This window comes from Hyalella azteca, unplaced genomic scaffold (genome assembly GCF_000764305.2).
Source record: "Hyalella azteca isolate HAZT.00-mixed unplaced genomic scaffold, Hazt_2.0.2 contig7161, whole genome shotgun sequence".
Lineage (NCBI taxonomy): Eukaryota > Metazoa > Arthropoda > Malacostraca > Amphipoda > Hyalellidae > Hyalella > Hyalella azteca.
Window position 1 is genome coordinate 3,315 of NW_025937291.1, and position 24,598 is coordinate 27,912.

General features: G+C 39.0%; 2 protein-coding genes across 2 annotated transcripts; one reads left to right on the forward strand and one right to left on the reverse strand.

Moving 5' to 3' along the window:
- Positions 1-462: 462 nt before the first annotated feature.
- LOC108665210 (eukaryotic translation initiation factor 3 subunit M) lies at positions 463-6,134 on the forward strand (the record flags this gene model as incomplete). Its single annotated transcript, XM_018151943.1, is given in 8 exon segments — positions 463-648; positions 1,191-1,291; positions 1,527-1,620; positions 2,453-2,583; positions 3,493-3,508; positions 3,960-4,077; positions 4,538-4,681; positions 5,907-6,134. Coding segments are annotated over 8 exon segments (981 nt in total), but the record flags the coding sequence as incomplete, so codon positions are not given.
- LOC108665211 (protein unc-45 homolog B-like) lies at positions 5,291-24,455 on the reverse strand. Its single transcript, XM_047881142.1, is given in 19 exon segments — positions 5,291-6,475; positions 6,868-7,008; positions 7,259-7,438; positions 8,044-8,247; positions 9,652-9,832; positions 10,977-11,233; positions 12,064-12,166; positions 12,809-12,847; positions 13,824-13,933; positions 14,403-14,519; positions 16,544-16,824; positions 17,585-17,782; positions 18,441-18,633; positions 19,041-19,168; positions 19,811-19,946; positions 21,169-21,344; positions 22,415-22,526; positions 23,244-23,342; positions 24,164-24,455. Coding segments are annotated over 19 exon segments (2,910 nt in total). The 5' UTR covers positions 24,284-24,455; the 3' UTR covers positions 5,291-6,340.
- Between the last annotated feature and the right edge of the window lie 143 nt (positions 24,456-24,598).

Below are 24,598 nucleotides of genomic sequence, written 5' to 3' on the forward strand. Positions count from 1 at the left end.
ATAAATTTATAAATGAGAAATATTCTTTAACTCCCCTTGAGCAAATTTGCAAATAAGAAAAACGCCAGTGGGAGCTACAAGATGATGTAGAAATGCATTTACAATCATGATGGAGATTCATTTCTATAACTAATAGTTCTTACCCATAATTTTGTACTTTTTGCATCAAAATGTTGTACAAAACTTGAACTTCAATGATTAGGTAGTTCAAATGTTCTTATTCGTGTTACCACATGTTGCATATTTTACTTTCAAATGAATCTAGACTCTTATTTTTGGGGAAACAATAAATTTTTTTGATAACAAATGCAATGATTTCTCCATTATTATTATAAAAGAAGAATCATTCTTTCTTCTTTTCCCTTATTCTTCTTTTTTTGGGAAGGGGAGGGGGGTGTTTCTTTGTCTTGAATGATCTGAACTGACTATGGTCTTTGAATTTACTTAGTGCATTTTTTGTAGGTTGAAGAACTTCGCCTTTACTTCAATGAGAAAGGAGCTGAAATTTCAGTGGAACGCTCAAGCAAAGGTCTAGAAGATGATCTGCACAAAATCATTGGAGTTTGTGATGCCACTTTCAATTCTGCTGATGTCCAGGAACATGAAGTTGAATCAAGCCTTAACTCAATTGTTTCTGTTCTCATGGTGGTAAGTTTATATAAGTAGGCTAAGTTTATATAATGAAATATCATGGTGGTAAGTTTATGTAATCTTAATAATTATGTATCTTAATATCAAAGGGAAGCAGTTTGAAAAGTTTGCACCTGATGAAAGGGTTGTGGATACTATCCCAGTTAATAGATGTGTGCTTCTTGGTCGGGAAATTTGTTTGAATGAATTTGTCATTTATCTATCCATTTTTTTATCTGTAAATATGCATGCGGATTTATGCAGCTTAGAAATGATAAATTTTGAAAATGTTAAATTAAAAATGGCACTAATAAATAAAGTTGAGGAAAGTCTAAGGATATTTAAGTATCTAATGCACTGCTTTGCTTGTGTTGATATCTACACTTGTAACATCTGATGACCCTGTAATGTTCCAATGTACTTGTAATGTTCCTTGTACTTGTTAGATTCTGCTTGCATCAAGAAGTGCTGAATAAATTTATTCAATGAGTTTTTAGTGTGTGAAATTCCCTAAGTCCTCATACATCAAGTTGCAAGCTAACATTTTCCACATGTTCCAGATGCCAGTGAGTGAGAAGACAGAGTCACTGATTGTTGCGTTCTGCGAGAAGCTCTCTAAGGCACCGCAGAGCAGGAATCTTGGCACTGTGGCACTTAGAGTGTGAGTTCTTGAATGACTTTCATTAATTTTATTGCCTTTACATTGTACTAACACTTGGTGTTTACAGCAAGTTTTATTTCTCAAAAAGAATAGTGTTTTGGTTTGTTCCAACTTTTGCAAGAAACATTTTAGAAATATGCAATAGGTATTTCTTTAATTTTAATAAAATGTAGAAATGACTATTTTTCACGTTATTGTAATAGAACTATGAAGTTTATTGCTTCGTTTTTTTCAGGTTGAATGTTTTGTTTCATGCATTGCCAGAAAACCTGGGCATGAGGTACCATATATACTACACCATGATCCAGGTGTCCGGACAAATAGGACAGGTGCGTTGACGTTAAAATATGCTCTTTCATTCCTTATTTATGAAGTTCTGCAATTCTAACTGCTATTTATACTCTAGTAGATCACAGATTTATTAAAGAATATAACAATTTTTTCCACATTAATAGGTCATTTGAGGGATAAATTTTTTCTTTTAGGTTTTTTCCTATGGTAAATTAAAATTTGCTATTACATGAGGTTTTTTTGTTGTGTATTGAAATTATTTCTGTGATTGCTCCCTTAAACATTCATGTTTGTTAATTGCTGCCATTATCCTCATTCCAAGGCTTGTTTGATAATTATCATGAGAATATTTTTTACTGCTGTCCAGTTTCCAACACTTGCTAATTTAATATTAGTATTCGCAATTTTATCACATGTGCCAGATACTATATAAAAATTTTAAATTATTTGAGAAATTTGTTGCCTACAATATCATATAGTAGACCAAAATTTAACAAAAACCTGTATCACCAACCTAATTACTATTTGCTTACCAAGTTTCTTAGCTGCTGTAATTTTCTTTGTAACAATTGTGCTCGTTGTTTTTTTTTACTTTTTCCCTAGTAGTGCCATATACAAAGAAATGCATAAAATTTAAAAATTGTGTCACTATTTTTTCCAACCTTTTCCTACTTGCACCATGCACACAAACACATGAAATATCTCACAACTGTTTGTGTTGAAGGTGGCGCTTGTACCATGCACACAAACACATGAAACCTATCACTGTTGTGTTTGTGTTAATGTGCACTGTTTTTTTCAATCTTTTCCTACTTTCACCGTGCACAAACAATAAAGATATGAAATATCTCAAAACTGTTTGTGTTGAAGGTGGCACTGGTATTCCGTGGCGTAGACGACCTCAAGAACACTCTGAGGAGCGCTCACCCTCCTCCCTCCACGGAGCAGATGCAGCAGCTACTGCGCCTTCTGCACCAGACGCTCCTTGCCAACAACATGGGGTAACCTGCCTGACAAAGAGCTCAACCAGCCTGTAGTTTTTAAATGGACAACCTGAAAGTTTTCTGCCAACAACATGGGGTAACCTGCCTGACAAAGAGCTACACTAGCCTGTAGTTTTTAGTGGGACAACCTGAAAGTTTTTGCCAACAACATGGGGTAACCTACCTGACAAAGAGCTCGACCAGCCTGTAGTTTTTAACTTTTTAGACGGACGACCTGAAAATTTTCAACAGAATTGTGACTCCGATTGACGAGCTAGGTGCATTAGTTATCTTGTTTATACTGGCGGAGATCAAGTTACCTTGCTTTTAAATTGTAAATAGCATCAAACGGTATTTCTGGATAACATTAAATGGTATAACTGTCCTACTCCACTGAATAGCATTGAACCACATCACAGAATATCACCTCTGATAGCATCACTGTACTACTCCACTGAATAGCATTGAACCATATCACAGAATATCACCTCTGATAGCATCACTGCACTACTCCACTGAATAGAATTGAACCATATCACAGAATATCACCTCTGATAGCATCACTGCACTACTCCACTGAATAGCATTGAACCATATCACAGAATATCACCTCTGATAGCATCACTGCACTACTCCACTGAATAGCANTCCTCTCATTATCCCACAACTGTTATTAGCTCCTCTCATTATCCCACAACTGTTATTAGCACCTCTCATTATCCCACAACTGTTATTAGCTCCTCTCATTATCCCACAGCTGTTATTAGCTCCTCTCATTATCCCACAACTGTTGTTAGGATTGGTGGGATTATTATACAATAATGAAAAATAATAAGAATATAATAATCCCACAACAGTTGTGGGATTATTATACAATAATTCCACAATTGTTATTAGCTGCTATATGTCATTTGCTCCTATCATAAGGTTGTCTGAGAGTTACGTACATTTGTTTTTGTGCTCCACTCAAAGCAATGACATCCCGTGGTCAAACTCAAACTTACTCCGCATTTGGTAATACTACTCTGAAACATAATACTTATTTATTCTAATTATCATATTTGAATATCATTTGTATTCTATTATTATTAGACATATTTCATAATGTTTTTTTTTTCTTTTTCGAGACAATAATTTGACCATTTTTTGCCTCTAATCACTTGTTGATTGAGATTGATTAATCGTCCCTCAACTCGCGAAATTGATTATGCATTAAATTGTCAAATCCCGCTTCATTATATAATTGGCTTTTAGAACTAATTTTTCATGACATCCACGCTTCGTCATTCACGCTACATTTCAAGATGTAACACATCAATTTGTGTATTATAATTCATATAGGTACACTAATATCTTCTGATTATTTAAATTAATAATTGATACGTTGTTGACAGCCTGTGCGATTCTTGGAGGGGGAAAGAATCCACGACTTGTTGACCATCTTTGTGGGTGAGAAGCTGCCTGGCTACCTCCAGTTCTACAGCAGCTACAAGGAGTACATCTCATCCATTGGTGAGTGAAGCTCAGCCCTAATTCTGTGTGTGCAATAATTGCCGACAACTATATTCGGAACCAGTGAGTTCTGGTCAATCGGCAGGTCCTTATGGGAATAAGTTTTGATTGGTCTCAATTTTAATTAGTAACCTAGTAACATAATATTCTTGCTGGGACCTACAATCATTCGTATCATTACAAAAAATTACGAATCTTGAACATTAAAATCAAAGTCATTTAATAAAGCTACTGCTGCTTAAATCACTCCTTGAGTTAATGGTATTGTGATAATATAGTTGATGCAAGAATGGATCCGCTTCTGTCTGGATCCGCTGGCCTTGTAGATGCAGTGCCACAGGTCTTATAGTCTTATTTTTTTCACTTTTTTTTTCATAATCTATTGATAGTTGCCGATAAAAATGTGAAATATTTTAGCATTTTTTGACAATTTGACTGAATAATTTTGTCCGGTGTTTAGGTCTGGACCACGAAGCCAACATCCGCAAGATGCGCCTGCTGACGTTCCTGCAGCTCGCCGAGGAGACGCCTGAGATGACCTTCGCCTATTTGCAGGCGCAGCTTCAGCTCAAGCCTGAGCAGGTCGAGCCTTTCATCATTGAAGGTGAGACTCTTGTGATAGTGAAGGTGAGACTCTTGTGCTAGTGAAGGTGAGACTCTTGTGATAGTGAAGGTGAGACTCTTGTGATAGTGAAGGTGAGACTCTTGTGATAGTGGAGGTGAGACTCTTGTGCTAGTGAAGGTGAGACTCTTGCGCTAGTGAAGGTGAGACTCTTGTGCTAGTGAAGGTGAGACTCTTGCACTAGTGAAGGTGAGACTCTTGCACTAGTGAAGGTGAGACTCTTGCACTAGTGAAGGTTTGTGTCATAAGTGTTGGTGAAGGCTACTGTCAAGTGTACTAGTCAAGGTTAATGCTCATTAAACGGTTACTTCACTCAGTTGAGGTCAGTTTCTGACTAAAAAAAAAAGAGCAACACACGGGCCCTTTTTTATTTTTTCATCACATTCGTTTCTTGGAAGGAAACATATTCTTCACAGCAAGTTCATGATGGTAAAGCCAGAACACCATCTGCTTTAATTGTGTGATACTTTGAAGTGTCGGCTGAACATCTAACCCCGTCAGAATTTGTTGAGGAAATCAGACACGAGATTTAGGAAATCTTGCTGAAAGGAAAGTCTTGTTCATAGAAATATACAAAATGAAACGAAAATAGCCAGAAGTTAAAGTACGATTTTTTCTCTACCGTGACAAAGATGAAAATTCACCTCTGATAATTAACGGAGAAAGACGTACATTTTAATTTCGATTCATTTAATTAATAATCGTAACAAATTTCAATAGTAAAATACAATCGCTAACAACATCTTATTTTTCGCATGCAGCCTTTGCTAGCAAATATTATAAAATCAACTAATTACATTAGGCCTGACAAAAAACTTTTCATCGGACAGAATTTTCGCGCAACATTACTGATTAGCTATAAAATAGAAAATCTTTGAATATTGGCACGCGCTGGTGTGTTAGATTGCAGCAAACCTTATCGTATATTAGGACTAAAAAATAGATCTCTAGATGAAGAGTTCTACGGTACGTGTTTCCACCATTCAACAACATTTAAATGGTTTCGTTAACATATTTTAAGTTACAAATAAATTAAAGTATATTAAGTAAAGCAACAATACTACATGCCATTCTTTGAAATGAACTCATTTGTGGCACAATTACTTTTAATAAAATTGCAACAAGATTACCATGAGAAAAACATTATTCCTGTGCCCTAAAATACATGGTTTCAATATTATAATAACTGATCACATAATTTTTGCAGCCCTGAAGACGAAACTTGTCGTGGCGCGTATGGACCAAAGCCAGAAGAAGGTGAACGTAACGACGGTCGCGCAACGTACGTTCGGCCGCGCACAGTGGGAGAGTCTCAGGGACACGATATTGACGTGGAAATCCAACTTGGCTGTGGTCAAAGAGAGCATGAGGACCATCATGACCGCACAAATCCCATGAGCGCTGTGGTCTTAGTGATAAATCTATGGTACTGATCTATTTGATTTTTCTACCCTTGTACGTTAAACGAGTATTATTCTAGTATTGAAATCTAGAAGCGTGGGGTGGTCTTAGTGAATCTATGGTACTGATCGATTTGATTTATTCTGTCCTCACATGGTGATATTTATTCTTCTAAGTATTGAAATCTAGCAGCGTGGGGATGATATTAGATACGTATTAAACAGTATTAAAAGTTGAAGATCAGTCGTCAGTTGCGAAAGGGTCAGAAATGAGCTCCATGGCAACGCAGCTCGCTATAGCAGCACGTGCACACTCCTGTGCCTTGGGGTGCGCCAGCTCTGGACCTTCCAGCTTGCAGATTGCAACCAGCGCCTCCTGAAATTTTTTCATGCAGGCATTACTTCAATTGCACAAAGTTCATATCGTCAAAGTTATAAGTTATAACACACTTCCAATTTGATTTCATTCTCGTAACACCGCGGGAAACGTGTTTTTAATTTCCTAAAAAACCGTCTTGTCAAAAGAAGTAGAGGCTAACTTCCGTGTGTGAAAGATAGATACAGAATAATTTAGGAAATTTTAATGCACTTCCACATTTCCGACTCAGCCCACTGACACAATTAGACCTGCGTTGATCTTCGCCCACGATAAATGACTTAAAAAGTGGAATTTACGATCAATTTGACGAAAAGAGTTCAATAGCAGCAATATCGTACATTCAATTCGGCACTTGCATCTAGACAAATGAAGACGACAAATCGCCTCACCTTGCAGTGAGTATTGATAATTTTCCTCGCTATGTCCTTATGCGAGCTGACGAGAAGATTGACGATCACAGCCCCGCGGTACTGCACCTCCTTGTCGCTGTGGGAGAGCATGTACAGTAGCGTCTCTGCCCAGTCTTTTATCTGCACGAGACGTTCGTAGTCGTGAGCACTTACTGGACTGTCATTATTACCATACTAACGGTCATTATTAACGTGAGCACTTACTGGACTGAGCTAGAACAACGGTCATAATTAGAATGGAAACATATTTAATGACTTCAATAGTACATCACTATTTTACCCAGAGAGTTCAATGCTCTCACCGTGCCGTCTTGTAAACACAAGATACATCGAAGATACACACACAAGATACACAAGCTTGAATAATTACATCGAAAACTTTGTGAGAGAGTTTAGTGCTCTCGCCGAGCAGCATGCACAGCGCTCCGGCAGAAGCCTTGACAATTTCCAGATCCTCGTCAGCACAACACAGCTGCAGGTACTTGAACTTGTCGTTGGGGCCCTCGACGAGCTTCACCACGTCAGGCGACATACACATGTTGGTGAAGCACTGCACAATACCAAAGATATTAATGCAAAAGTACTCATCATCACTGCAGGCGACATACACATGTTGGTGAAGCACTGCACAACACCAAAGATGTTAACGCAAAAGTACTCGTCATCGCGGCAGGCGACTTGCACGTGTTAGTGATGCACGTTTGATATGCGGTTCAGTTATTTAAATGGGATAATATGATGCAATTTTGAAACACGTTTCATCACGGCATTTTTCTAGGCATAAATGATCTCTCACTATACTAAATAGCAAAAGTACTCATCACCGCGGCTGGCGACCTGCAAGTGTTATCAATGCACGTTTGATATGCGGTTCAGTCATTTAAATGGGATAATATGATGCAATTTTCAAACGCGTAACATCACGGCATCTTTCTAGGCATGAGTGATCTCTCACTGCGTCTGATTAATATTCCAGTAACAGACAAGGAAATATTCAGACCAGGGCCTATACTTTCAAAAAAAGTTAATAGATCGTAAGTTCATCAGCCAATCATTGACGGCCTTTCAAACAAAATCCACCAATCATAGACAAGAAAATAGAGAGTAAGTACTTACGTTCACTTAGCGAGTTTTGCAAGTATGGCCCCTGCTCACCTGGATAGCAGCTCTTCTGATCATCTCGTGCCCCTCGAACATGTAGTGCTCGATCTTGGGGAGGCCTTTCTCCTTGAGTATTCTCTGTCGTGCAGGTTCAGACATTCCGGCAATGTTACAAAGGCCCATCAGCGATTCAAAATTAGCCAGGGCATTGCATTCTACTGCCAGCAGCGTCAGGAGAGGTCGCACAACCTCGTACATCTGTGAGGGTGGGACTAGAAATTAGGCATCAGTTTTTATTTTCATTCCTGACCCATTCCATCAATTTTTATTTTCATTCCTGACCCATTCCATCAATTTTTATTTTCATTCCTGACCCATTCCATCAATTTTTATTTTCATTCCTGACCCATTCCATCAGTTTTTATTTTCATTCTTCCCGTTTCCTAACACGAAAATCACGAAACGCCACAAGCAAAACCACATCATGGTTCTCTCGTGTGCATGTAGTTTAGTTATCACCGCGTAAATGGCCCCACACAAACCTAACTTTGAAACCAGACCGACACCGAACTAGCCAGATGAACTCTCACTATGAAGCCTCAACTTTCCAGGGAAAACTAGTGGTGCAGTGGGTCTAAACACTCGAAGCTTCTTGGGTCTTTGTCTTGTGTCATATTTAATTAAGAATAAATTGGGAAGTGCTTGGTAGGCCACATAAACCATGAAATATTGACCGCTTGGCTGAAACACGCTGCAAATAATCTTCAAATGCCCGGCGCTCGTTCTAATTTTGAGCATTTTAGCTATCGCGGTTGGAAACTTTTATAGGCTCGTTCGAATTTTTATAGGAGAAATGTAAGCTCTCGAGATTTACGCCCTAATGACGAAATGTGTAGAATTCATCGCAGCCTGAATCTCATCGCTGTTAATTATTTGCTCAATAACAAGGGCTTCATTTAAACAACCACGCGTTCGGAACGAAGCTTCACCGTGCCATGTAATTTGTTATGAGTACGTTATTTTTCCATTGATTGTGCAAGTTATTCTGTGAAATAGGGACACAAATTGAACGGAGACCTTTCTGAAGAAGGTCTCGCTTTCAGCATACCGCCAACCCGATGACATCAACATATTGTCAAGATTTTGTATCATGCTGCGGCAATCGCGTGGTCAATATGACATTGACCACGCGATTGCCGCAGCATGATACAAAATCTTGAAAATTTTCCAATTATTTTGCTCCCTCAGTTCAAAACAATCGTTTCAAAAGCAGCTCAAGAATGTGTTTCGTTTGGGGTTCAAGATGAGTAGTTAATTTCGCGTAAAGGGAACATGAATAGCGCATCAGCGAATTTCATTCCAGCGTTTTTTGAGAATATAAAGGCCAATCGTGATTTATTTCAGTATAAAATGTTACCATTTGAGCAGGTGCTTCATTAATTGATATGATTAATTATGTACCCATCTTTGTTCAGTGAAGGAAATATTTTTTTTTAGGGAAGCTACCTCCGGGTAATGGTGTTGGAATTTTGTGATCATTAATTAAATACACTCCTGTTCGGTTAAGACTCACCCTTTGTCCCGGGAAGGCCACCTCCGGGTTGATGGTGGTAGAGTTTTATGATCATTAATTAAATATATTCCTGTTCAGTAAAGACTCACCCTTTGTCCCGGGAAGGCCACCTCCGGGTTGATGGTTATAGCGATGCGTGCGAGCCCCTGGGCCGCGCACTCCTTGCCCTTCGCGGTGCCGTCGGCCGCGAGGTGAAGCAGCGCCTTGGTCGCGCCCTGCTGCACCATCAGGCCTCGGTTCTTCTGGTGCTCGCATATCGCCATGAACAGCCTGAGCACGACACACAAAATTATCTTACGAAAAGAACTAGTGCTTTAGAAAAAAATATAGGTAACTCAGTACTCACGGCAGTGAGTGACAGAGAGCGCATTTTCTCGTGCATAAATCAGTTTTCATTGCGACTAGTACAGTGCATTAGAGCTAGAGATGTCGTATCTTTGATACAGGCATGCCCGCTTCTTAAAATCGACGATAACGTAAAGTGACGGACGAACAGACAGACAGACAGACGGACATGGCGAGCACAATAGTGCATTTTTAAAGAGAAAATGCGCTAGAAAGGGATGCTTAGACCAAAAAATATAAGTCAAAACGAAAAATCTTAATTGTCTTCAGAAACGGATGAGCATTGCTAAAACAGAGATGACATTAAAACAAAAACCGCTTAAGATTTAGAAGCAACCGAACTAAGGCTAACACTGAAAATCAAAAGAAATAATTAGATAATCTTCAGAGGAGTCCTAGGCGTGCTTAAATAATCAAGTGAAGTCTTATCGTACAAAGAAGGAAAGAGCAAGATTGCCTCGCTCTAGAATTAGTCTCACATCTTTTGATATAACTTTGGAATGGAATATGTAAGTCATATCTTGCTTCCTGGCTCCCGTCTCAAGTCAGGTCTAATTGTTTGCACAAAGATTTTACGATAACTGTTTTAGAGGACGGTCTAAACACAAGCAGGCATAGATAATGGGATGGACAATACCAGGAGGACGGAGGACGACAAAGGTACCGTGGACTACAGAGAGTTGGGGACGACACAGGGACAAGAGACGGCAGAGGAAAAAGAGACGGCAGAGGGAAAAGAGACGGCAGAGGGAAAAGAGACGGCAGAGGGAAAAGAGACGGCAGAGGGAAAAGAGACGAAAGAGACGACAGAGGGACAAGAGACGACAGAGGGAAAAGAGACGGCAGAGGGAAAAGAGACGGCAGAGGAACAAGAGACGACAGAGGAACAAGAGACGACAGAGGGACAAGAGACGACAGAGGGACAAGAGACGACAGAGGGAAAAGAGACGGCAGAGGGAATAGAGACGGCTGAGGGAAAAGATACGACAGAGGTAAAAGATGCGGCAGAGGGACAAGAGATGACAGAGGGACAAGAGACGGCAGAGGTACGGGGCGCGGCAGGACTCGCCTGGCAATGAGTTCTCTGCTGTTGGCGCTCTCGGTCTTGGCAAGGGCGACAAGCGCGGCACCGGCGCCCTCCTTAGCGAGGGCACAAACGCGTTTGTCCACGAAGTCCTTATCGTCGAGCTCGTGCTCCTCAGGGATGTGTTGCTTCGCGAACTTGGCCAGCTCCAGCATCTCAGGGATCACCTCCTGCTTGTCGTACGCATTGCAGAGGTTCACCAGGGTCGTCACGACACCGTACACGCAGTTCAGGTCTCCGCTCTGCAAAGTAATGGATTTTAATTCATTGAAAATCTAATTTTAATTTAATTGAAATGAGAAATTTGTATATTTGCCTCTTTTTCCACGCAACACGATCAGCGTTTCTATATTATTTTATTATTTAGGAACTAAACTTCCATATTTTATTATTCAGGAACTAATCTTCCAGGACCGGTTCATTCACTCACATAGTACGCACAATAGACCCAAGGGGCGCTAGATTTATTATTTTAATGATGGGAAAATATGAACACTATAAGATGACATGCGTTACAACTTTGCTGACACATTACTCATTAGGGAATTAGTGATACTTCACCCATTAAGGAATAATATCTACTCAGGTATTCATAAGATTGACAGTCAAATACTGACACTTTAAGTCAAATACTTTTTTAAATACTTTAATCAAGCACAAGGCACTGTGAGGAACAAGAAGTCTTGTCAAGTGAAGGAACTTGGACTGGCCAATGAAAGCGAAAATGCAAAGAGATAACCAACGAAATAAGTGGTCGAACGAGGCAAACAGGCTACCGAATAATGCAGCAATCTAATGATCCACCAGCATAAACCTAAGTGACAAAGAATGAGGTGCTTAATTAGAAGTAAGATAAGGGTAATAGGACGATGGCGCGGACAATTGAACAGGGCCTATACTTACAAAAAAGTTAAGAGACCGTAAGTTCATCAGCCAATCATTGACGGCCTTTCAAGCAAAATCCACCAATCGTAGACAAGAAAATAGAGCGTAAGTACTTACGTTCACTGAGCGAGTTTTGAAAGTATGGACCCAGCAAGATAACTGAGATAACAGTCTGTAGTAACCATACCTGGGCCAAGTCAAGCATGCTACGTAGAGCTGGGCCGTCCTCAATGAGTTTTTCTTTGATTTCAGCATCCAGAGTGAGGTAGCTTAGGCCTTCGCAAGCCCATCTAATGGGAGGGAGGAGTTAATTGAGCACATTAGTCGATAACTCAAGAACGTTTTAATTAAATAATGAATATAAACATTGAAATTATCAATGACCAAAAGACAGCGCCGAGTAAACTGAAATAAAAGACAGCACACGGATAAAATGATTCATTATTCAATATTTCTTCGTCGTAAGGAGCACCTGGATTGGGACGAAAAAGTAAGAGATATTTTATATAAGAAAAGACAGAACCTTCAAGAAGAAGAATGAATGTAAGATCAAAAATAAATAAAAACGAGGTAGAGGATAATTTAAACAAGGATGTAGAAGTAGACAGAGATAGTAACGTTGTAAGTAGAAGTAAAGTTGAGAAAACAGAGACAGGAACGTTGGAAGAAGAAGTAAAATAGCGAGAACAGAGATAGGGACGTAAAAATAACAAATGAAGTCAAGAGAACAGAGATAAGAACGTTGAAAATAAAAGCTGGAAGCATTCATATCCGAGGCTTAATTTCGCACGAAAATAAAGTAATTGATCGATTGACAAAATCGACTTCCACTTCTAGTAATATTCTGTAGTCAATATTTAGCTTGTACAAATAAATAGCTGTAAAAAAAAAGGCACACCTACTCGTCTTTATGTCAAGACTCATATTCTTACCGTCTCATATCTTTGTCCTTCGACGGATTCACTAAGAACCTGCAGAATAAAAAAAAATTATACATAATAAATAAAAATGCTTGAAACATTTTTGGACGGTTTTTTTACCTAACAGGAAAGTATTTCTAGCACATATCGCCATGTGCAACTTGAAGTTTTCGCATTAGAAATTCATGACTTTTGAGCAAATATTTTCAAAAAAATTTGATGTAGACGTAATTAAGTCAACAATGAATAACAATGTATAAAGTCAACAATTCACGTCAAAAGAGAGAATAGAATAAGTTAAGACAAAAAACAAGGCTGGTAAACAAAAAAAAAATCACCCGGAGATTCGCTCGAGACTGTTACCTGTTGTTCGTGTTGCGAAAGACTACCGTTACCAGGGCACATACTTTCAAAAAAAGTTAAGAGATCGTAAGTTCATCAGCCAATCATTGACGGCTTTTCGAGCAAAATCCACCAATCATAGACAAGAAAATAGAGCGTAAGTACTTACGTTCACTTAGCGAGAATTAAAAGTATGGCCCCAGGCCCTCAGATACGAATAGCGTTAACGACGGTTACCGTATCTCTATTAGAAGGCATGACTGACATTGATTTAACTTTTGTCGGTGTTGAGCATTAATTCTCAACAATAATTATTATAATATATTATTATAAATAATAATATAATATAATAATATATATACAATAATTATAAATAGAACAATAATAATTCTCTCAATTCATAATTCTTGAGCATAATTAATTAATTAATTTCTCACGAGCATTAATTTGTACACTGTTAGAAAAGTTACCGTTAACGGTATTACCGGTGTTTCAGTGGCCGGTCGACACGTGAAAAGAAACACCGTGTCGCCGTTTTTATTCCAATTTGACACTAAAAATCCGTAAAACATCTGATAAAAACGACGAAACAGTTTATTTTCACGGGGCAACCGGCCACTAGAACGCCAGTGAGACCGTTTTTTCACCGTTTTTTCTAACAGTGTAGTTGCATGTACATGCTAACCTCCTGCAGGCTTCCGCAAGCTTGGCCGAGGCGCCATCAGAGAAAGGCTTCATGCTGGCGTCACTGCCGCCCAATGACCCGAGCTTGCAGAGACCGACCAGTGCCCGCACCTGCAAGAGAGAGTGCTTAAAGAATGGTCTCTGGTCTTCAATGAAACCTGCATTAAAGAAAATCTTCTGCCAAACTACACCACTATTTAAAGAAATGTACTTTAAGGTCTTACTCCCGTAACACCTAAAAATCCACCCAGGCAAAAGGTACTTGAGTTTTGTTTTGAGCTCTGTCTATGGCCACTTGCGCTGCTGGCGAAGCAACACTGACAGTAAGACCTTTAAATCCACTCAGGTAACAGGTACTTGAGATTTGTTCTGAGCTCTTTTAAAGAAACGCACTTTAAGGTCTTACTTACATAAGACCTTAAAATCCACTGGCACACGTTTGGGAGAGCCCCGGAGCTCGAGCCTACTGCTAGCTCTTCTCTCCTCTAACCCATATGCAATAAATATATCCCATAATATGTAATTAATATTATGTAATTGCGTGTCTATATATTTACAATATATGAAGCAAATGGCTTACTTTGATGGAAGGATCTTTGCTAGCGTAGAGGCGTTTGAGGATCTCAGTTCCGTCCGTCATGATGGAGCGACATTTGTCCTTCTTGCTCGCCGCTGCGATCAACGCTTCGCACGCAACCTGATGACATCAATAACCTGATAAATTAAACGACATGGGCTATACTATCATAACCTGATGATAATCAATAACTGAACATTCTGCTTCAACGACACGGGCTGTACTATCCAAACTTGTTCAAGTACTCGTACATGCAGCAGCCTATGAGTACAGGTAGTAGTCTAACTACACGTAGCGTCTAAGTATATGTAGCGGTCTAACTACACGTAGCGTCTAAGTATATGTAGCGGTCTAACTACACGTAGCAGTCTAAGTATATGTAGCGGTCTGACTACACGTAGCGGTCTAAGTATACGTAGCGGTCCAACTACACGTAGCAGTCTAAGTATACGTAGCGTCTAAGTATACGTAGCGATCTAAGTATACGTAGCGGTCTAATTATACGTAGCAGTCTAAGTATACGTAGCGGTCTAACTATACGTAGCGGTCTAAGTATACCGTGTATACGTAGCGGTCTAACTATACGTAGCGGTCTAAGCATACGTAGCAGTCTAAGTATACGTAGCAGTCTAACTACACGTAGCGTCTAAGTATACGTAACGGTCTAAGTATAGGTAGCAGTCTAAGTATACGTAGCGGCCTGAGTCACGTTTCGGCTAATTTCTTGTCTGTGATTGGTGAAATTGATTTTAACACCGCCAGTGACTGGCTAAATGAGTTAAGAACTCTCAATTATTTTCGATGGTACGACCCCTGAAGTGTACGAAAATCAATATTTTCAAGTCATTAGGTTATACATTTTTAATTAATTTACATTGTGTCCGAATGCCTCCCCGGTTATCAAGACTCATTGACCTCATTGACGAGTCTCCTTTAGAACCCTGGCTGGAATTTCAGGTCAGTTTAGTGTAAATGAGATATGTGCAGTACACTCATCGAAATGAGATGAGTTTGGGTCATCCTTACTCAGTTTGGCGCTGCTTGATTGCGTAGCAGCGCTACGTCCGCTCTTACTCGTAATATGGGTGAGGAAGTGTGCTACAATTGCTCGTATTATGGGTGCTACTATTCAAACTATACATAACTAGCTACTATTCAACCTATACAACCCATGGCTTTTTTCTGAACGCACTGGCATGTGTCCAGACAATTTTAACCTAAAATGTCACTAAAATCGCAAGCTTTACCTTCTGCTGGAGAATTTCGTCGGAGTTTGTTACTATTGCTCGTAATATGGGTGAGGTATTGTGTTACTATTGCTCGTAATATGGGTGAGGTAGTGTGTTACTATTGCTCGTAATATGGGTGAGGTAGTGTGTTACTATTGCTCGTAATATGGGTGAGGTATTGTGCTACAATTGCTCGTAATATGGGTGAGGTAGTGTTACTATTGCTCGTAATATGGGTGATGTAGTGTGTTACTATTGCTCGTAATATGGGTGATGTAGTGTGTTACTATTGCTCGTAATATGGGTGAGGTAGTGTGCTACTATTGCTCGTAATATGGGTGCTACTATTCAAACTATACATAACTAGCTACTATTCAACCTATACAACCCATTGCTTTTTCTGGGCGCACTGTCATGTGTCCAGACAATTTCAACCTAAAATGTCACTAAAATCGCAAGCTTTACCTTCTGCTGGAGAATTTCGTCGGAGTTTCAACCTAAAATGTCACTAAATAACCTAAAATGTCACTAAAATAACAAGTTTTACCTTCTGCTGGAGAATTTCGTCGGAGTTTTAACCTAAAATGTCACTAAAATCGTAAGCTTTACCTTCTGCTGGAGAATTTCGTCGGAGTTTGCCATGGCGAGCAGCATGCTGAGCTATTCAAACTATACATACCACTAGCTACTTTTCAACCTATACAACCCATGGCTTTTTTCTGAACGCACTGGCATGTGTCCAGACAATTTTAACCTAAAATGTCACTAAAATTGCAAGCTTTACCTTCTGCTGGAGAATTTCGTCGGAGTTTGCCATGGCGAGCCATGGCAAACTACCCATGGTTTTTTTCAGAGCGCACTGTCAAAGATCCAGACAATTTAAACCTAAAATTTCACTAAAATAACAATTTTTACCTTCTGCTGGAGAATTTCGTCGGAGTTTGCCATGGCGAGCAGCATGCTGAGCATGCCTTCCTTGGCCAGGATGATGTTGCCGAGGTCCAGGGGGCCGAGCAGCATCGTGGTGAGCAGCACCGCCACCCGCACTTGGCTCTCAGAGGTGCCTCTCATCAGAGTTTCTCTGAACAAAACACCATATAATTTATATATATTTACACCATATATATTTACATCATATACACATATATATGATCTTTTATGGTACCTAATCNCTATTTTGCTTCAATAAAGAAACCCTATAAAAATTCATAGTATCTTTAAAGAAAACGTTTTCTTTAAAGATACTATGAATTTTTGTGGAGTTTTCTTTGCTTTCAAGTTTTTAAAGAAACCCAGTAGTAAAATCAACAAGTATTGAGTCTCATTAAAGATAGACTAGGTATTGTATCAACAAAATAACATGCATTTTACGTCTTTGCTCCAATAAAGAATTTATGTATTTTATGAATAAAGAATTTTGTAATGACTATTTTGCTCCACGTTTTTGGTACATAATTAAAATTTTGAAATCCAATAAAGAAAACCAGCAGTAAAATCAACAATAAGTATTGAATTCTCATCATAGATAAACCATGATATCAACAAAAGAACATGCATTTTACTTCATATGTGGAAATGTTGAAACGCTCATTACAAATAAATATACATTAATACTGACTAGGAAAGTGAAACGACTTAATCATAAATTCAGTATTAATTTCATTAACTGGCAAGGATAACAAACCATTAGCTCTGATGAAGTTCTTGGTGAAACGACTTAATCATAAATTCAGTATTAATTTAATTAAGGGGGAAGGATAACAAACCATTAGCCCTGATAATTTCATTAACGGCAAGGATAACAAACCATTAGCTCTGATGAAGTTCTTGCTCCAGTCGAGAGCTTCGTAGGGCAGGAATTTGATGAGAATTTTGTGAAGCGATCATCATAAATTACGAAACAATTTCATTAACTGTCATCATAAATTCAGTACCGTATTAACTTCATTAACGGGCATCATAAATTCAGTATTAACTTCAATAAGGATAACAAACCATTAGCCCTTATGAAGTTCTTGCTCCAGTCGAGAGCTTCGTAGGGCAGGAATTTGATGAGGATCTTGAGGAGCGAGTCGCGGCACAAGCCTGACATTGCCCTGTTGGTGAGCGATGCTGTCACCATCAGCAGGATGCTGTTAACCTCCTTCTCGTGCTCTGTTCAACACAAACAATTCTACTTTCATCATCAGTTTCATCAATATCAACATTAACACAATATATCAACATGCAAACCCATATATCAACACCTCACTACACATCACCACGCACCACCAATATCAACACCTCACTATGCACCACCATATCAACACATCACTACACATCACAATGCACCACCAACATTAACACCACATAATGCACCACCAATATCAACATCTCACTACACATCACCATGCACCACCAATTTCAACACCACACTACACCTGTCTCTTATACACATCTAGATGTGTATAAGAGACAGGGATAACAAACCATNTGTCTCTTATACACATCTAGATGTGTATAAGAGACAGATGCACCACCGATATCAACACCCCACTGCACATCAACACCACACAACACCCCCACCAATATCAACACCACACCATGCACCACCAATATCAACACCACACAACAAACTATCCCCCCACATCACGGACCATAAGTCTCGCCGGGCCGCCTCTTGTGCGTGGTCGTCACATCACCATGCACCACCGATATCAACACCCCACTGCACATCAACACCACACAACACCCCACTGCACATCAACACCACACAACACCCCACTGCACATCAACACCACACAACACCAAACTATTCCCCCACATCCCGGACCGTAAGTCTCGCCAGGCCGCCTCTTGTACGCGGGCGCGGTGTCGGGGCGCAGCTTGGCGGGGTCCGGGAGTCCGGTGAGGGTGCGCAGGAGCGTCTGGAGGCAGTACTCCATGGCGGTGACCTCCACGTCCCGGGGGCTGTTCAGCACCGACAGCAGCCACGGCAACCCGCACTCGTGCAGGATCTTCAGCGTCTGCACACAGCGCCATGTTGACTTATTAGTTCAGTGCCATGTTGGTCCATGAGTGCCATGTTGACCCATTAGTTCAGTGCCATGTTGGCCCATTAGGTCAGTGTCATGTTGGCACATGAGAACATGTTTCATATTAATAATTTGAATATGTTGAACATATTTGAGGATGTTGGCCCATTAGTTCAGTGCCATGTTGGGCCATGAGTGTCATGTTGACCTATTAGTTCAGTGCCATGTTGGGCCATGAGTGCCATGTTGGCCTATTAGTTCAGTGCCATGTTGACCTATTAGTTCAGTGCCATGTTGATCTATTAGTTCAGTGCCATGTTGGCACATGAGAACATGTTGCATATTATTAATTTGAAAATGTTGAACATATCTAAGGAACTAGTAGACTGCGAGCTGACCTTGTTGACGTCGACGGCGAGCTGACTGAGCGTTCTGATGCAGGCAACCCGCACCTCAGAATTATTCTCGCTCTTGAGGAGCGTCACCACGCGTTGGAGCAACCCTTGCTCCAGCAGCAACTCCGACCCTGCGACCAAACACTGACGTTATAAGCAACCCTTGCTCCAGCAGCAACTCCGACCCTGCGACCAAACTCTGACGTTATAAGCAACCCTTGCTCCAGCAGCAACTCCGACCCTGCGACCAAACTCTGACGTTATTATCTACCAGGACGAGACCTGGATAACGATCATTTTCTTTGAAGATATGGCGAATTTATTGGAATTGACTTGATTTTTGTGAATTGTGCAAGCAAGGGATTTTATTGTGCATACAAATTGGCATTTGTAAACAAAATAAATAGCGGTTTCAGCGTTTAGTAGGCCGTAGGCCTGTCGCCGATTCTTAACATCGCAGAATATTCACAGCTTGTTGCGGGTCTCGAACGCGCAACTCACGGCTACAATTCTGCTGTGCTTAACCGCCCGGCCTCCTTGCCGATTCTGACCAGAAACTGGCGCACAGAGCTGGGATCGAACCCTCGCCTCTCTGCGTCAATCTTGGTACTCTGCACTTTAACCACTGGGCCTTTCTTTGAAATTTTTAAATCGGCGCGCACTAATGAGTAAAGGAGGCGCACTAATGAGTAAAGGAGGCGCACTAATGAGTGAAGGAGGCGCACTAATGAGTGAAGGAGGCGCGCACTAATGAGTGAAGGAGTTTGGCTTACCAGCTTTTTCCCTGGCTAAGGTGATGAGATTGTTGGCTGCAGTGATCCTCTTCTCGGCTGAGGCACCAGCTGCAGCGTCAAACACTATTTCAAACATCTGCTTCACTTTGCCTCCAAGTTTTGTGTTCTCCTCAATCTGGGAAAATACACTGAGTTAGGGTTAACCTCGTTTGTAGTATAGTTGCCTTACAGGAACTAATACTAGCTTGCGGTTGGTAGCTTCTTTCTTATGGTCCCCAGCCTGTGTTTATCATAGGTTGATACACCAATAATATTTCACAGAACAATGCTACCTAAAACATATTCGAGAACTGAAAAAAGCAAGTCCTAGATTTGAATCTTTACATACAGGAATAAATTCTCATCTTATATCAAATTATGCATCTTCATTTCTATTTTTTTCCCAGTGAGACGAACAATGAAACAAACGTTATTAGAAAATGCTTGCTACATGGCTCTGCCACCATAGAACAAACATTTTCTTCCTCTGTCCAGGATATACTTTACTACTTTACTATTTGGATGTACAAAATTAACGACAGAAGTAAAAAAAATCAGGACATAGATTAATTTGATTCGAGCATCAGGAGACAGTAATGCAACCCATTTATTGCAGCAGGATAGCATGTAATTTATTAAATTCATCAGAGGTTTGAATTATTAAATATTGATTGTATTGTGAAAAAAATGTCAGTGGCCATCTGAAAAATTACCAATATTTTCACATAGACAGAGCTTGGGCTGAAGTTCTTTATCTATGGAAGAAGGGAGAACATAGAAATATGTTACACATGAGCTTGAGTTTTAAAGTGTGCAACCGCTGGTCCTGCTCACGGCTTAGATACATGCAGTACGTACATGACTTTCAAACTTTCATAATTGTAGTAATCTTAGAGCATGCACCTCACCTTATCCTGTACAATTCTGTTAGATACATGCGGTACCTACATGACTTTCAAACTTTCATAATTGTAGTAATCTTAGAGCATGCACCTCACCTTATCCTGTACAATTCTGTTAGATACATGAGGTACCTACATGACTTTCAAACTTTCATAATTGTAGTAATCTTAGAGCATGCACCTCACCTTATCCTGTACAATTCTGTTAGATACATGAGGTACCTACATGGCTTTCAAACTTTCATAATTGTAGTAATCTTGCAGCATGCACCTCACCTTATCCTGTACAATTCTGTTAGATACATGAGGTACCTACATGACTTTCAAACTTTCATAATTGTAGTAATCTTGGAGCATGCACCTCACCTTATCCTGTACAATTCTGTTAGATACATGAGGTACCTAGATGACTTTCAAACTTTCATAATTGTAGTAATCTTGGAGCATGCACCTCACCTTATCCTGTACAATTCTGTGTAGGCGTTCTAGCAAAGTTAAGGCTTCTTTGTTCTTAGGATCCACTTCAATAACAGCACGCATATCTGCATAGGCCTTCTCGTGGTTGCCTAACTTGTCGTGCGCCTGTCCGCGTCTGAACAGAGCTTTTGGGTCCTTAGGAGCCAGCTCCAGGGCTGTCTCAAGCACATGGTAATTTAGAAAATGAACTTTGAATGGCAATATTTTTACTGTACAAAAAGTGAAACCGAGGAACAAGTTCAAGATCAAGACTGTGGTAAAGAATGCATAACAAATTGATTAAAGTTAAATGAGCTTAAAATAAAAAACCTTCTGTTAGCACCTCATTTTTCTGGACTCCATATGAATGTGTATAATTTGAATGGCAATATTTTTACAGTACCAAAAGTGAAACTAAAGAACAAGTTCAAGTTCAAGACTGTGGTAAAAAATGCATAACAAATTTATAAAAGTTAAATGAGCTTAAAATAAAAAATTTCAGTTAGCACCTCATTTTTCTGGACTCCATATGAATGTGTATAAAAATATGTTAGTTTAACATTAATTATTTCTCTGTCTTTTTGGAATCCAAGTTTTTATACTAGAAGACATTTTTGCAATGAGGTTTTGTTGCATTATAAAATTTTACTATTTCAATCAGGAGAATCATCAAGCTTTGACAAATATCTTACAAAGATGCCAGTGCATCCTATAATACTTCTAAAAGATTTTACCTCAACTTTTAACTGTTTTAGTGCTAATAACTTTGGCACCCAGTGTGACATTTTGGATGATGCAGTGAAATTTATTTCCATATTTATTCATAAAGTTATATGGCTGAAGCTTTATTCCACCACAGAAGATAAAATCTCTCTTCATTTGTAATGAAATGTGATGAAGTCATAAAGATCAATAATTGTTTAAAAATTTAAAAATTATAACACGATTGAATCAGCAACCTGACAAAATGAAGCCCAACACTTCAAGTGTGCAACCAGCTTTCATTTTTTTTTAAAGGCCTCCCACACTCACCATTCCAACAAAAAAAAGAATTGATTTTATTAATTAAAAACAGGGAATGGTTTCATGTCATTGATCAGGGCCCCGACCTCAACGCCTCTGATGGTGGCCTACACCGACTCCGAGGGTCACTGAGCTGTGACGCGAGCGAGGAGCGGGCCCACGTCGAACTTGAATCAGCATAATGCCATTGTAGTATATCCCTTTTTTCATTTTGTCCACTCACCTGTATCACAATCTTTGACCACATCCTCAAATTGATCAGTTTTGAGGTGCACTGCAGCTCTGTTCTTTAGTAGAATGGCTTTCTCTTTCTCATCTTTGGAGATGGAAAGCCCCTGAAAGACAGAATGCAATAATAAAATGACAGGTGGAAGAACATCACTTCAGGAGCATTGGTTTACATTAAATACACTAAAAGGTACAACAGACTGTGATGAAAATAAATAAACACTGAAATAGATCTGTAACTAAATTAAATAAAATATCATGTGAAATGAAATGAAGCATTTCACTTGAAATGAGAGCTAATAAAAATATTTTAACAATTTAATCAATAACTCTAGCAAAAACAGTCAATATTTAAAAAGTAAGTTTCAGTAATTAGAAAAATAAGTAGGTACTAGATCTAAAATATATTAAGGTCATTCATGAGTTTTAGGGGAAGAAAGTAGTGTTTTATTTCTGAAAAATGAAGAATATACTTTAAAGTTTCATCATAATTTTTCAGATTTAATGGTAGAATAGTAATAAAATAAAATAAAGTAAATAAAACAGAGCTAGACTAAACTTTTCATAATGTGCATGAGCTGCCTTATGATTTCAATTCTTATAAACCCAATTATCAGTGTTTTTAAAAAAATCAGTGATAAAAAAAAAGTATCAAAAAATTAGATCATTACTCACTGCAGTGAGTGACAGAGAGCACATTTTCTCATCTGTCCGTGATGTGAAGTCACAGACGGACGGACGGACGGACATGACGAGCACAATAGGTCCCTTTTTTCCATAAGTGAGAAAATGTGCTAAAAAGGAACACAAGATTCCTGACTGACCTGTGTATAATGTGCAAGAGCAGCATCATAGTCTCCATTCTTATAAGCCTGATTACCAGCCTCTTTACAGCCAGCACTTGTCAGTGAGTCTTGAGTCATCTGAAACAACAATATGCAGCAACAAACAAAATAACTAAGTTCAGGTTGTGAAAGGATAATTCAAATTCACCTCAAAGTGAATTTATGTAAGGTATTTTATGAATTTTTTGAGAATATATCCCTAAAAGTGGAAAATCATCAATGTATACAGCAGTTGTAATGGTTTGACTTATACTAATCTCAAAATCATGAAACATTTTCCAACTCTTTGTAAGTAGAATTTCTCACTTACTGGAAATTTCCCTCGATTGCATGAACTAATTATCATATAGACTCAATTGAATTGAGCCAACAGGCTTATGTTACACACTCTTTATATATGTAGTATGGTATATCTTTTATGCTCAGGGTGATTTAATGATAATAAATAACTTGTGCAGTCAAATGTAATTTGTTTTTACTAATAAGGCATCAGTCCCTTTAGTCCATTACTGCACATAAAAATATTTTAATTTATCTAATAATTACATATGCTGGGATAAATAGCCATGTAAATAATATAATGGTTGCTTCAGACTTCAGAGTATCAACAATATATAATTGATTTGATATGCTCCTTACTACATGGTTACATAACGAAGAAAGATGATGACTGTTAAGACCTTGAGTCCTTGACTAACCTTTAGGAACTGTGCTCACTGCTCAAGTGTAACCCAAATGCTATTACTAATGCCACACATAGTGGCAAACCACAGATTTTTTAGAATCAGTTCATTTTTAATTTCCTCATTTACCCAAGATTTAAATCAATTTCTTATGTATGATACTGCTGGTATCCAGGATACTTTACTAGTCTACTTATAGGTCAATATAGGACTCACAAATGAACTTGAGGGAGAGTGTAAAAAACTCTCTGCTTTGCCACAATGATGCCACATAAGTTGCCACGCAGCAGAAACTGCACATTCCTTGCTTCTAGTTGCTAAATTTCCTAAAAACATATATCGTAAAACAAGGTGGCTTCCTGACTTGGACCATTGATGGGGTGACTTGGAGTCTTGGACTATTTTAACATTCACAAAAAGAAAACCCTATAGCTATACTCTAAAAGTTCTTGCCTTATAAAAATTGTATTGATGGCTCTTAAACCTAAATTATCAAGATGATGAGAACACCTATAAATGCAAAAAATAAGATGTAATTTATATATTTACTATGCACTTATTTATATCACAAAAAAATAGGTGTTAAAAAACTGTTTCTAGTCCTAGTTAACTCATAAATTCCAAGCCATTCTGTTTTACAGTACTGGTCAG